The sequence below is a fragment of the Acomys minous genome, assembly GCF_964271855.1.
Source record: "Acomys minous genome assembly, chromosome: 10".
In the NCBI taxonomy this organism is placed as follows: domain Eukaryota; kingdom Metazoa; phylum Chordata; class Mammalia; order Rodentia; family Muridae; genus Acomys; species Acomys minous.
In genome coordinates, this window is record NC_140491.1 from 6833541 (window position 1) to 6847882 (window position 14342).

At 42.8% G+C, this 14342-nt stretch overlaps 1 protein-coding gene across 1 annotated transcript in view; it reads left to right on the forward strand.

The window, feature by feature from the left end:
* Positions 1–14342, forward strand: part of RFC1 (replication factor C subunit 1) — an 80482-nt gene that overhangs the window by 34253 nt on the left and 31887 nt on the right. The window contains 5 exon segments of the mRNA XM_084799511.1: positions 83–160; positions 4959–5036; positions 6189–6276; positions 8508–8785; positions 11589–11696. Coding sequence (XP_084655637.1) covers positions 83–160; positions 4959–5036; positions 6189–6276; positions 8508–8785; positions 11589–11696 — 630 coding nt within the window.

Below are 14342 nucleotides of genomic sequence, written 5' to 3' on the forward strand. Positions count from 1 at the left end.
GTGTTTAGTTAGGTGTTGTCCAAAAAAGTCATTTATTTTTAGCCTTACTTATGCTTATCTTACTGATTTCTTTGGAATATAGTCTTCTCAAAACACAGATGACTCCAGAGTGAATGACGAGGCCATCGCCAGGCAGCTGCAGCTTGACGAAGACGCAGAGGTACTGCCAGCCCACTTGGTTATCACTAAAGCCTGACGGTAGGCCAGGCAAACAGTCAAGATGGCTGACGTTTTAATCCCTTTTTGAATAAGGCCTTATTGTCTGTCTTTCTATGTAGCTGTGGCATGGCTAGAACTCACAATTCTGCCTCAGTTTCCTGAGTCTTGAGATTACAGTAGTGCACAGCCATGCTTTGCTCAAGATTGTTAAATTTCTTCTGTTTTGAGCCTCATTAGAAGTTCGATGTAGGGGCTGGAGAGATAACTCAGAGGTTAAGAGCACTGGCTGCTCTTCCAGAGATCCTGAGCTCAATTCCCAGCAACCACATGGTGGTTTACAACCGGCTGTAGAGATCTGGTGCTGCCTTCTGGCATGCAGGTCTACATGCAGGCAGAACATTGTATACATACATACATACATACATACATACATACATACATACATACATGTTTTAAAAATGGTGTAAAATTAAAATAAAGTGTTTGAGAGTATTTCTTGTAAAAGATAAATGATGAGACTAATAGATGATTATGTAAAAGTTTTGAAGTTCTCCGACTAGGAGGCTCCTTAGTGTATTTGAAAGAATTTCATTCACTCTTATCTCTCTTTGCTTTCACCCTGAGCTCACATGCCTTTTCTCATGGACCTTAGTTACTGTAGAGACTGATGACTTGGAAATGTGCGTTTGATTCAGGATGTTCTCTTAAGATGTAAACCCGTATCTGACAAGGACTTATTGATCACTTCCTGAGTGCCTACAACTGCTGTAGACAGTCGGCGTGTTAGGGTTCAGGAATAACCACACACTGACCATTGAACACCAGACTCAGATTGATGGAAGTTTATTTGAATGCTGAACAAGAACTGATCAGTCAGGGCCACAGCCTGTAAATCAGACTGTGATGTTGGTCTGTAAGGCAGGCTCTTCATAAAAAAGCCCATAACCAGGTAGCCAGGTGGGAAGCAAGGCGGGGAAGGGGCGGTGGAGCATTACATCATTTTGATGAGATAAACACATGAAGAATTGGTTCTGTTCTGAGCATGTTGTACCCAGGTGGCTAGACAAAGCATTTTAAGCTGACTGGCTGGGATTAGGGTAGGAGAGCTCTTGGAGGCTTTCCAGCTCTCTGGAGTAAGGACACAGCAGGGTACTGCGGCCCTGACTCTAGTAGAGCATCACTTATCATCTGTCGGTTTACTCTAAACAGCAGGCCCCGAACCTTCCTGGCTTCAGGCACACAGGGCCTGAGGACTGGAACTTACTTTCACCCTTAATCAAAATGGAGTCTTTGAGTCAAAATGGCTTCTGATATGCTAAGAGCTGGTGTTAACAGAAAAGCTACAGTTACGCTAGGGACTAAAGTAGGTCTCAGTGGAGGGGCTATAGAGTTTAAGGAGGTTACAACAGGTGACTATAGTTTAAATAGAAAACAAAGGAAAAACTATAATGGCAGGAGGTTGCAGGCCTGGAGAAGAAGAGTGGAGGCAGGGCGTGGTTCTGGGCATGTAGGGCGCAGGAGCCAGTGCTGGCTGCTCTGATCCCCACTCAGCACAGTCAGCCAGTGTGGCAGCAGCATGAGGAGGCGTGTGGTAGGAGACCAGTACGGCTGGACGAATGATCGAGAAGAAAGTTAGGAGGTGATTTGGAGAAGTGGCCATCAGCAAGCCCTGTAGGTCACAATGGGTCTTTGATACCCAGGAAGGGACTTTAATTGGTCAGGGCTTTGGATTTAGTTTCTGTGAGATGGGATGGGACACCATTAGAGGTGACATGACTGGGTGGGTCTTAATAGTACACTGGCTTCTGTAATGAAAACAGGGTAATTGAAGTCTTTCCCAACAGTTGGGCATGAGCAAAGCAGACCAGCTTGGAGACCGTTAAGGTCTGGCAGGTGGGAGGCGTTGGCTTATATCAGGTTGGAAGCGGAACAGATGGTAAGAGGTGACGTAAGAGTTGCTGATGGACCAGAACACAGGATGCAGAGCCTGTTGGTACAGAGAAGCTGAGTTCTGTTCTGGCCGGGCGAGGTGGTGCACTCTGTAATCTCAGCACTCGGGAGGCAGAGGCAGGCAGATCATCATGAGTTCAAGGCCAGCCTGGTCTACAGAGTGAGTCCAGGATAGCCAAAGCTACACAGAGAAAGCCTGTCTTGAAAAACAAACAAACAAACAATCAAACAAACAGTTATGTTATGGGGGCAGCTGAGGTGGCTGTGGTGGTTGACGTGGAAGCCTGGCTACCCACATTTGCTCTCTGGGACCCATGCACAGGGAGAAGAAAAGTTGTTGTCTGAGTGCCACCTGAACACCTACACACGCACAGTCTTTCACTCATACACAATAGTACATTTTGAAAAATGTTGTTTTGATAGTTGCAGATGTCTGATAGACTTCCGGTTGAGCTGCAGCGGAGGTAGTGGAGGGGATAAGTCTGGTGCTCAGCTGAAGTGTGTATTTGGAAGTCATAACTTAGCATTTGTGTGGCATTTAATACTTATAAACTGTATGACATGTTCAGGAGAGAATGTAAATAAAAGAGGAGGGATTACGCCACCACTGCCCGGCTCCTGCCTGGCATTTTCTCCCTTACCATAAATATAGTACAATGTGTGATACTGTGGGAAAGTGCAGAGACCCCTAGAAGCCTCCAGTAGAGTTTGCAGCTCTTTCTGTGATTAAGATGTTCAGCTGAATGCCAGGAGTGGTGGTGCACGCCTTTAACCCCAGTGCTCAGGAAGCAGAGACAGGTGGATCTCTGTAAATTCAAGGCCAGACTGGTCTACAAAGGTTTAGGACAGCTAGAGCCGATACATAGAGGAATTCTATCTTAAAAAAATCTAAAAAACCCCGAAAAGATGTTCAGTTGATCTTAGCGGTGAGGTGTGCAGTTCCTTTGTAGAGAAGTAACTCTGGTAAAGGGAGCGGGTAAGGTGCCCGGTGTGCTTCCTCACAGCCCTGCTCAGCGTGGCTTCATGCACTGGGGGTTTTGCTAGTGCAGTGCAGGATCGCACCCGCTGGGTGTGGCCTCCAGCAGTAAGCTATTTTTCATCTAGCTCATCTCTGCTTCCCACGTTCTTTTCAGACTGGATGGAGTATGGAAGACTTTTGCTGTCTGAATAATCTAAGAAGCTTTTGCTGGATCCTAGGTTGGGCAGTTAGGCTTACCCAGGGCACACGAAATGTCTACTTCATTGTTTCACATGCAGTTCTGTTTTGCTGAAAGTACCAACACTTGGTAATTATAGGTGTCTATGATGTCACTGTGTTGATAGAGGTGGGATAGTAAAAATGGTGGTGGCATTTGTTCTTAACCATTATACACAAAGAAAAATAGATACCTTTCTGTAAAATTTAAAAATTAATGTATTTACATAGGTGTTTTGTCTACATTTATGTCTGCACCACATGTGTGCTCAGTGCTGTGGAGCCCCGAAGAGACAATAGTATCCCCTGGAACTGGAGTTACAGACAGGTGTGAGCTGCCAGTGCTCTTAACTGCTCAGCCAATATTAGATAAAAAATTAAATTTCTTAGGTTTACTCTTTATGTGTCTTGTGGGTGATTGTTTTTCTTACAGATTGAGATTTTTAAAAGATTATTTTAATTATATGTATATATGTGTGTTTGTATGTGAGTTAGTGCATGTGAGCGCGGTTGCCTGTGGAGGTCATAGGCATCACATCGTGGAGCTAGAGTTGCGGTTGTGGGTCTCCCAGCATTGGTCCTGGGTTCCCCACAGGAGCAGTATGTACTCTTAACTGCTGAGCCATGTCTTTAGCCCCTGAGGTTGAGATGCATCCCAGAGATGCTTCTAGAGTTTGAACTACATGTAAGTTAAGCTGGGTATGTAGGACACATCCTAGTACTCAAGAGGAAAAGACAGAAGCAGGTGGATCTTTGTGAGTTCAAAACTTGGTGTGCACAGCAGGTTCTAGACTATCTAGGACTATGTAGTGAGACCCTGCCTTCCACAAAAGGGAGGAGGATTAGCCAGGTGTACATGCCTTTAATTTCAGCAGAGCTCTATGAGTTTGAGGCCAGACTAGTCTACATAGTGACTTCCAAGCCAGCCAGGGCTGTATCATAAGACCCTATCTAAAAAAAAAAAAAAAAGGAGAGTGGGCTAGGCTGGGCTAGTGCTGCCTTGGAAGAGGCCAGAGTTGTTTTCTAGCACCCATGCCAGGTGGCTTATAGCTTCTGTAACTCCAGTTCCAGGGACTCAGATGCCCTCATCTGGCCTTTGACTCAAGTGTACATATTCACATATAGATACACATATACACATGTTTTCCCTCAGAACAAACAAACTCCAAAATGTGTAATGAAGAGCTCTGTTACACTAAGAACATTAAGAGAAAATGTGACCTGAAATATGAAACTTCATTGGCCAGTAAGATGCTCAGCAGGTAGAAGGTGCCTGCTGCTGAGCCTGAGGGCTGCAATTCATTCCTTGGGACTGACAAGGAGAAAGACAACTCCTGTAGGTTGATTTCTGAGCTCCTTACGTGTGCCATGGCATGCATACCCATATATGCACTAAATAAATAAAAATGTAATAAAGAAACACATGTAAAACATGCAGCCTTTATTATGCTGCAGATCTAGAAGTGAATAGTGTGTAATATAAGTTGATTTAGTGAAACAAGCTTGTGATACTTGATATTAACATTTAGTTCGAAGATGTCATTGTTATTTTTAGGAAGTTTTTCTGGTTTCTTCTAAACATACTAATCACACATTTAAAAAAGCTTTTAGGTACAAAACTCAAAAGTGTCTCACTGTGTCGATGCTTTTGCAGTTGGAGAGGCAGCTACATGAAGATGAAGAGTTTGCTCGAACATTAGCCATGTTGGATGAAGAGCCCAAGGCCAAAAAGGTAGCATTGTGGTGTTATGATGCTGGATTGCTTGTGTAGATGCATGCATGCATGCGTGCACATGCATCTGAATGTGTGCGTACGTATAGATGTAGGTGTCAGGTCTTGTTCTCCACCTTAGTTAAACTTGGAGCTTCCATTTTCTTCTAGGTTGACTGGCTGGGGAGTGAGCCTCCGGGGTCCTCTTGTCTCTGTCCTTCCCAGCATTGCAGTTATGTAGAAACGCACTGCCGTGCCTGGCTTTCCTTTGGGCCCTGGAAGTCAGAACTCAGGGTCTCCATGAGAGTGCAGTACTTGGGGTGACTGCCTATTGAGTCATCCCACTAACTAAATTGTTTCATCGTGTGTGTGTGTGTGTGTGTGTGTGTGTGTGTGTGTAAATTCATCTACAAAGTTATTCTTTCTAAAAGATTAAGAAATAAAGCAGAACTTGCCCCACAAAACACAGTGGGTTTGCCTTATTTCTTATCAGCAAGGAGTTATGTATTAGTTGAGAGTAGTGAGGAAGCAGAGTGCAGGCCTGGTAGCTGAAGGCCTCTTCTCAGGAGCCACTCCTACTGCTGCACTTTATTTTCCTGAGAAAGGGCCCTTTATCTTTTTGTCTTTGGAAGCAGCCTTTGCTGTGTTGCTTTGGGTGGCCTGGTACCATGTAGTCTGATGGTTTTAAACTTGGCAATCCTCCTGGCTCAGCCGGCAGCTGCCAGTGCTAAGATTAGGATGTCAGTTGCCACTTCTTTTCTATTCTCCTACAGGGCTTTAATTTGTTTTCACTTAAAAAAGTAATTTTTGTTTCTATTTTGTATTCAGCTGTATAATATGATATTAAAAGGTTGGGAATTGAGATTAAAAAGAAACACTAAATAAGGTTTCTATTTCCAGTTTATTCCAGTTTAGGAGACTGGGATGGAACTAGACGTTTTGTTAAAAATACTGTAATCTTTAATCTGCTTCCTTATCAGTAAAATGAAATAATAAAACATTTCCTTTAGTGTGGTAGTTATTATGAATAAATGAATGGCAGTTTTTTTGTAGTGTCTTGCTGATTTGGAAGGTGACCCTTAAGCTTAAATTTTTAATCTGTTTTAACAGCAGATTTTGTGGTAATAGTTTTCCTGTTATTTAATGCTTCTGACACTTTTTAAACTTGTTTAGGCCCAAAAGGACACTGAAGAGGGAGCACCATTTTCACCTGTCCAAGCTGATTTAAGCAAAGCAGAAAACCACAGAACCCCTAATAAAGGTAATGCTAGCAGAGGAATATAAGAGAGCACTTACGCATCTCTATAGAAGAGAATACATGGTAACTGCTTCAACATTCTTTTCACTGATTGTTTGATGGACATTGTTTGATGGACATTTCAGAGAACCGTTAGAGCATACTCCATTAGATAAAGAGGCTGCTAGGCTCATGATGTAGTTATGCTTCAAGACTTTGTCAGAAGTTGGATCATGTCACAGTGAGAACTGCAGGGTGTGTCTGACCTTTTGATGTCAGCAGCATGGCGCACTGTGGAGAGCCTCACTGCTGCTGTCCAGCATCTCGAGGGCGCTCAGTCCATGACTGTAGAGATGGCGCACTGAGTTAGTCACCATCCTGGAGAATCAAACCCCAGAGTTAGCCATGTTTCTCTGCTGAATACGTTTCTTCTGCACCATTATAAAGTTGGACAGTCCTAAGTCAAGCATCACCTTCATTTTGAAAGCTACATACTAGCTGGTAGGTAACGTCCTTCACTCAGTGTCAGGAGGAGTGTAATTAGGGCACGCTTGACGCGCTAATTTCTGATATTGTAGTATGTGGATTTTGGTGTGTGAAGATAAAGAAGCAAATGCCTTGAGCCTTTCATGTGAGAGGTGGTGTCACAGGGTTGGCCTCTTGATTGTCAGGCCATCTGAAGTCTGATTTGAACCATCTGCTGATACAGTCACCCTTGCCTTTTCCTCCTCTTCCTCCTCCGCCTCCTCTTCCTCTTCTTCCTTCTCCTCCTTCTAAAAAAATTATTTATTATTATGTATACAGTGCTCTGTCTACAAATACACCCGCAGACCAGAAGAGGGCACCAGATCACCTTATAGATGGCTGTGAGCCACCATGTGGTTGCTGGGAATTGAACTCAGGACCTCTGGAAGAGCAGTCAGTGCTCTTAACCTCTGAGCCATCTCTCCAGCCCCCTTGCCTTTTCTTACTCTTTTCTTTTTACTCTACAATACTGGGGATTAAACCTAAGGCCTTGCACATGCTACTCAAGTGCTCTGTTCCCAAGCTATATCCTCAGCCTTCCTTTTACTTTTAAAAAATATTTTAACTTACTAAATTTTATTTTACGTGCCTTGGTGTGGGGGTGTCAGATCCCTGGAACTAGAGTGACAGACAGTTGTGAGCTGCCGTGTGGGTGCTGGGAACTGAACCCAGGCTGGCCTTGAATCACTCTGTACCTCAGCCTTAAAGCTTTAGGTTTCCTGTCTTTACCTTCTGAGTAGCTGAGATACAGACCTGTGGCCCGGATGCCCCCTCCTTATCTGTGAAAGATTGGTTTCATAACCTATGTGGGTCTCTGTGTCTGTGGGGACTCAAGCTCTTCATGTAAAAAGTATAGAATTTGCATATTAATTTACATACAGCTTGGCTTCCAGTTTACTTTAAACCATCATTAGATTGTTTTCATACAATGTAATACTATGTAAAGAGTTATTTATGCTATGTTGTTTAGTGAATAGGGATCAGGATAAAATGTACATGGCTTGTATATACACAGAGTGTTTTCTGTTCATGCCTGGCTGACTCCATGATATAGGACCTGTAGGTCTGGGTCACTAATAGATGATCTGTTATAGGAGAGGCAAATCTGTTTATGTGGGACCTTTTACCCTTGGCTTTCAGGATTTGGGGCTTTCCCGCTGCTTTATAAAAAATTCTGTGCAACATATTCCAGTCAGTAAGTTTTATGTCTATAAATTTTATAGCACACCCATGGAATCAAATCTGTCTTTTTACCCTGTTTGGGATTGAGCTCAGGCTGCGTTGGTGGAGAAGTGCTGTACTATTGAGCTACATCCGTATCTTTCAGCTTTTATAATAACATATTAAATGGATAGTATATATATAAAATGACAGCTCTCTTAGTTTGAACTGGTTATAAGAAGTATTATGTGAATATTTAAGTTTAAAAAATAAGTATGCTATGTAAGCTAAAGCAGTAAGTTTTCTGAAATCCTGTGAGACTAAAACCATACTGTTGAAAGATGAAGAATGAAAATGTTGATGTTGGCCAAGTGGTGGTGCACGCCTTTAATTCCAGCACTCAAGAGACAGAGGTAGGCGGATCTCTTGAGTTTGAGGACAGCCTGGTCTACAAAGTGAGTCCAGGACAGCCAGGGATACACAGAGAAACCTGTTTTGGGGGAAAAAATGTTGGTGCTGGACATCATATTACACAAATAGCAATCATACGTTTTTCTTTGTAAAAGCAGAACATTTCTCAAATGAGAGAAAGACCTATACTCCTGCTAAGCACAGCAAGGGTGGGCGCCCAGAAGACACTGCGCAGCCCTGCAGGTCGCCTGCTCCCCACAGGGAAGCCTCTGCCTCCCCCAAGGTCAGTTCCAAGCTGGCGCTTATGAAAGCAAAGGAAGAAAGTTCCTACAAAGAAGCAGAGCTGCTAGCTGCAAAAAGAAAAGAGAACGCCATTGACCTCAAAGGAGAGAAGAAAACTCCTAAGAAAACCACAAGTTCTCCAACCAAAAGGGAGGTAGGAACTTTGTGAAAAGTATGTGTTTTGGGAACATATATTTGTTCAAATTTGATTGTTTTCAACTTCCTATGTTCTTTTAAAAAATATATAACTTGAAGCTGGGGGTATAGCTCAGTTGGTAGGGTGCTTGCCTAATATACTTGAGTTCCTGTTTGATCCCCAGAAGATATTATCTCATTTAAATATCTTAAAGAATGTTCGTTATTAATGTGAAATGAGCCAATATGTATTGCTCTTGTATATGAGAAACTGCTCATATTTATTTATTACATTCCATAATCTTTACAATAACCTGTGAGACATTTACTTATATTATTGTAAAGATGAAGAAACAGGGAGCTGGGTGTAGTTGTGCATGCCTGTAATCCCAGCACTCAGGAAGCGAATGTTTGTGAGTTCGAGGCCAGCCTGCTCTATGAAGTTAGTCCAGGACAGCCAGGGCTACACGGAGAAATCCTGTCTCGAAAAACAAAAAGCAAACAACAACAAAAAAGATGATGAAACAGGCTGAAAGAGTTTAAGTAGCGTCTCCAAGATTACTTACCTGTGATCCTCAGAAGCACAAAAAGAATTTTCTTTGTTTTCAGATGTATTTAAGAGGATAGTGATCTTTCTGAATCTCCGGTTGGGAAGCGCTTTAGATTTACAGAGAAACCATCATTTCTTTATGCCTCTTAGGCACTTAGCATTAAAGGCAGAGCTAGTCTTGAGCTCTCTGAAGACAGTGTAGCAGTGTGAGCATGGAGGCTTCAAGCAGTCTAGAGCCAGTTTAAATCAGAGCCCTGCTGAAGAGCTGTGTGGTCTCATCTGCTCACGTCTCCATGTGATGTAGAAAAGATAGGATTATGTATTTGGCACCAGTGAGATGGCTCAGCTGAGGTCACGGTGCTCTAGCTAAGTTCTATTCCTGGGACCTACCTGGTGGAAGGAGAGAAATGGCTCCTAACAGTTTTTCTCTGACCTCCACACATGCTGTGGCATGTATGGGTGCACGCGCGCGCGCGCGCGCACACACACACACACACACACACACACACACACAGAGTAAATGTAATAAAAAAAATGTGTTGAATGGTTAATATATAAAACCATTTACAGTAGTGCCTGGGATGGAATAAGTGTTAGACATGTTTTAGCTATTTTTATAATTTATAATTGGTATTTTTATTTGCTCTGAACTTCTTTTTTGTTTTTGTTTTAATTTTCAAAGACAAAAAAGTAAAACGATACTTTTCAAAAGTGTCCCCCTCTACTGAGTGAGCCCAGTAACTTGAGAGACTGAGCCAGGGGAATCTCAAAGTTAAGGTCTGTTTGAGGCCCTCAGAACTTCAAAAATAATTTCTTTGTCTTCTGATATTTAAGAAGATAATGTTCTTTTTGAGCCTGTAGTTTGGAATCACTTTGGATTTACAAAGAAAAACCACTATTCCTTCATGCCTCTTAGGCACTTAGCATTAAAGGCTGAATAGTATCTATTTTAACTGCTCATTACCATTTTGTGTGTATATGCGCGTGTGTGTACACAGAACCATGAAATGGTGATGATTTTGTGTGTATGTGCATGTCTGTGTACACAGAACCATGAAATGGTGATGATTGTGAAATGCTTTTGTTAGTGGGAAATGCTCCTAAATATGCTGAATTATCAGTTAACATTTTGGCCCCAGATTTTTCCTCACTAAATATCTGGTGGAGTTTTTTTCTTTAGTTGCACTAAGTATGTGGAGCATTTACTGAGGGTGACAATTTTAGGTGAAGGAGGAAATGAAAGTTTAAAAAGTGATTTGTTATTTTTATTGTGTTTTTAAAATTTGGACTAGAAATAACTCAGAACCTGTGCTCAAGTAGTGTGGAGGGAACACCAGAATTTAGTAAATTCAACTGATCTTAGTCAAATAATTCTGACATAGTAAATCAGTATGTTTCAGGTATTTTATAGCCAGGTGTGCCTACCTGTACTTGGAGGCTGAGGAAGAAAGGTTGATAGTTCAGGCCAGTTTCTGCTACGTAGTGAGACCTTGTTGCAGAATAAAGGAGGAGTCAGGCAGGTGTGTGGACACTCACAGTGGTTTATTTCAGACTTTTACAAATAGACTTACTATTACAAATAGATAGCATTCCCAGTTGGTGTATGGGACTGTCTTTTGAAGCTTATTGAAAATAATGGCTTCCCAGGGCAGGTGGTCTAGGCAGCTATAATTTGATAAGCCCCTCTGTAATTTGAATGGACCTTTGAATGAGTGGGAGCCATTGTAAAATAGAATTAGGGCCAGAAATGATGGTGTATGCTATTAACCTCAGCTCTTAGGAGACAGATATAGGTAGATCTCTGAGTTCAAGACCAGCCTGGCCTACGTGAGTTCCAGGCCAGCCAGGGCTACACAATGAGTTCCTATCTCAGTCGTCACCACCACCACCACCACCACCACCACCACCGCCACCACCACCACCACCACCACCACGGATTCTAGGATCAGCTGCAGTAGTTTTAAGTCATAACCAGCTTTGGTTATATTATTTATTTATACAAAATAGTATTTTGTCTACTTCAGGAGATTTGAAATTACTCGTAAGTTAAATATAAAATCAGAAGTGGAAAAAAATAATGACACAGTGTTACAATTTTAAAAGTTATCTAAGAGGCTCCTCCCCAAAATATATATCCTAGACACACCCAATATCTCTGAATCAGAAACCTGGAAGTGAATAGTATGTGTGTGTATATATAAAAATTATATATAATTCTTTATAGATACATTTTAATTTTACATGACTCCCTTTTCTTTCCCTCTGCCCAAAGTCTGTAAGTCCAGAAGATTCTGAAAAGAAGCGCACTAATTATCAAGCGTATCGAAGCTACTTAAATCGAGAAGGTCCCAAAGCGCTGGGCTCCAAAGAAATACCCAAGGTAAGAGTCAAGAGGCGCGTGCTGCTCTGTAAGGGCTCCGGCTCATGGTCCAGGTGTGCGCTCACTGCCACGTCAGCAAAGAGCTAGTGAGCCAGCACTAACAGAAAAGTCTCAGCTGCCATTTTATGAGTTAGAAGTTTTTATTCACATTGTGACTCTCTGATGGACACTTAGACAGTTTCCTTTCAATACTCAGTAGTTTGAGAAGGGATGCACTTTCCATGCGCTGGCGGGAAGTCCACTGTCCTGCCTCTGTGGCCCTGACAGCTTAAGGAGAAGCATGGTAAGTGTATTATAGTTGATAGCTGTGCTGTGTGCCATGAGAAGAAAGTCCAAGGTGCTGTTAGAGAGTGTACGGAGAAATGTGGATGGTCTTGGGTGAATCATTTAGATCAGAGATTCTCAACCTTTCTAATGCTGTGACCTTTATAAAGTTCCTCATGTTGTGGTGACCCCAACCATAACTTTATTTTTGTTGGTACCTCATAGCTGTACTGTTAGGAACGGTAATGTAATATCTGATATGTGGGATGCCTTGTATACCACCCTTGTGAAAGGGTCATTCAAACCCCCAAGGAGTCAAGAAGACTCACAGGTTGATAACTGCTGATGTGTATAATAATATTGAAATGGGGGTTTGAAGAACGAAGAAGCGTCATTGGGTGTGACGCGGTCATGATGACATGGAAATGTGGTCACTATCAGAATGTGTAACCTGTTTGAGAGAACAAGAAATTTGCAAGGGATATTTAAGGAACTAAAGGAAAAGTAATGTAGTTGGTACAAAGCGACCGCGGAGTGAGGATGGCTGAAGAAGTAGATAGAGTATAGCTAGTAGGACCTGGAGCCTGGACTTTCATCTAAAAGGAGGTGTTTGTTTGTTTGTTTGCTCTTGCTGTTATTGTTTAGATTTTATCTTAACTTTATGTGTCTGGGTGTCTGCTGGCATATATGTTTGTGTACTACATGCATACATGCCTGGTGCCCTCAGAGGTCAGAAGAGGGGGTCAGATCCCCTGGAACTGGAGTCTTAGATGGCTGCGAGCCATTATGTGAGTGCTAGGTGTTGGGCTAGGGTTCCCTGCAAGAATCTAAGATAAATAAATAAACAACTTATTTCAGGAGAGTGTATTGTCTATAGGTTTGTGTGTTCACCATGTACACGCCTAGTGTCCTCCGAGGCCAGAAGATCTTCTGGAACTAGAGTTGTTGACAGTGGGTCTTGGGAACTGAACCCAGGTTCTCTGGAAGGGCACCTGACCACTGAGCGTGAGTTCTAAGTGTCACTCTGGGTGACAGCAGATTGTGGTGGCTGTGGCAGGAAAACATACTGGTGATCACTTAGGAGGAGTGGCGAGAGGTGCTGTAAGGAGTGACTGTGTGTGTGTGTGTGCGCGCGCGCGTGTGTGTGTGCGTGTGTGTGAAGATTTATTTTTATTTTATATTTATGGGAGTTTTGCCTGCATGTATGTGCACCATTTGCTTGCAGTGCCTGCAGATGTCAGAAGGATTGATGGTCTGGAACTGAAGTGACAGGTGGTTGTGATCCACCCTGTGGGTGCTGAGAATCCGAGTGAGGTCCTCTAGAAGAGCAGCCAGTGCTCTTAACCACTCAGCCACCTCTCCAGCCCCAAGTTACATGGTTTTCTAAATGAAACAGGATGAACGTGTAGAAAACTTGACGATAATTGGATGTGAGAGGGTGGTTGAGTGGGTACAGGAATGGTCTGGTGATGCCACAAACAACTGGGTAAATGGAGCCAGAACCATCTTGCAAAGATGATGATGAATTTGTTGCTGGCCATATTGTGATTTAGATGTAGGTGAGGCCTCTGTGTGGAGATGCTCAGTAGACACGTGGCTGTGGAAATGGAGTAGAAGGTGTGACTGCTGCGGACTTAGGCAGTGTATACTTAATATAGAAGGAGAGCTGCCACTAAGCCCGGCCGCCTGAGGAGAGGCCTTATGCTGTGATACCCTCTGTATGAAGTGGAGGGTGAAAATCTCAATGGGACTGACAAGTAGCAGGCACAAATTCAAGAAAGTCTATATGTGGGGCATCAGAGAAGTGCAGGTGAGAAAGGGGATTCTTAAGATGACTTAAGGTCTGTCATGTTGTGAAAGTTTGAATAAAGAGAAGAGTCAGAATTGTCCATTGCCTGTAGTAGCACGAGTAATGGTCATCTGTGATGACCTCAGCAAGAACTCTGAGTAGAACAGTGGGGACGGCTGATGTAGTGGCTTGAGGGAGGACGACTGCTTCTGACTATTTTGCTGGCTTTTGGGACCCCTTTCCTCATACTGGACTGCCTTATCCAGCCTCGATAAGAGAGAGGGTGCCTAGTTAACTGTAGCTTGCTGTGCCTTGTTTGGTTGATGTCTGTGGGAGGGCTGCTGTTTTCTGAGGAGAAATGGAGGAGTGGATGCAGGGAAGAGCAGAGGAGAGGTGGTAGGAGGGACTGGGAGGGCAGAAGGGAGGAGAAACTGCAGTTGGGATGTACAATTAGTAATAATGATATAATAATAATAATAATAATAATAATAATAATAATAATGGTGATGATGATGATGTATGAGATGACAAATGGAGACAAGTTTGGTTGACAGCTAGAAATAGAGAGTGGGGCTTAAGGGCAGAGGTGAACT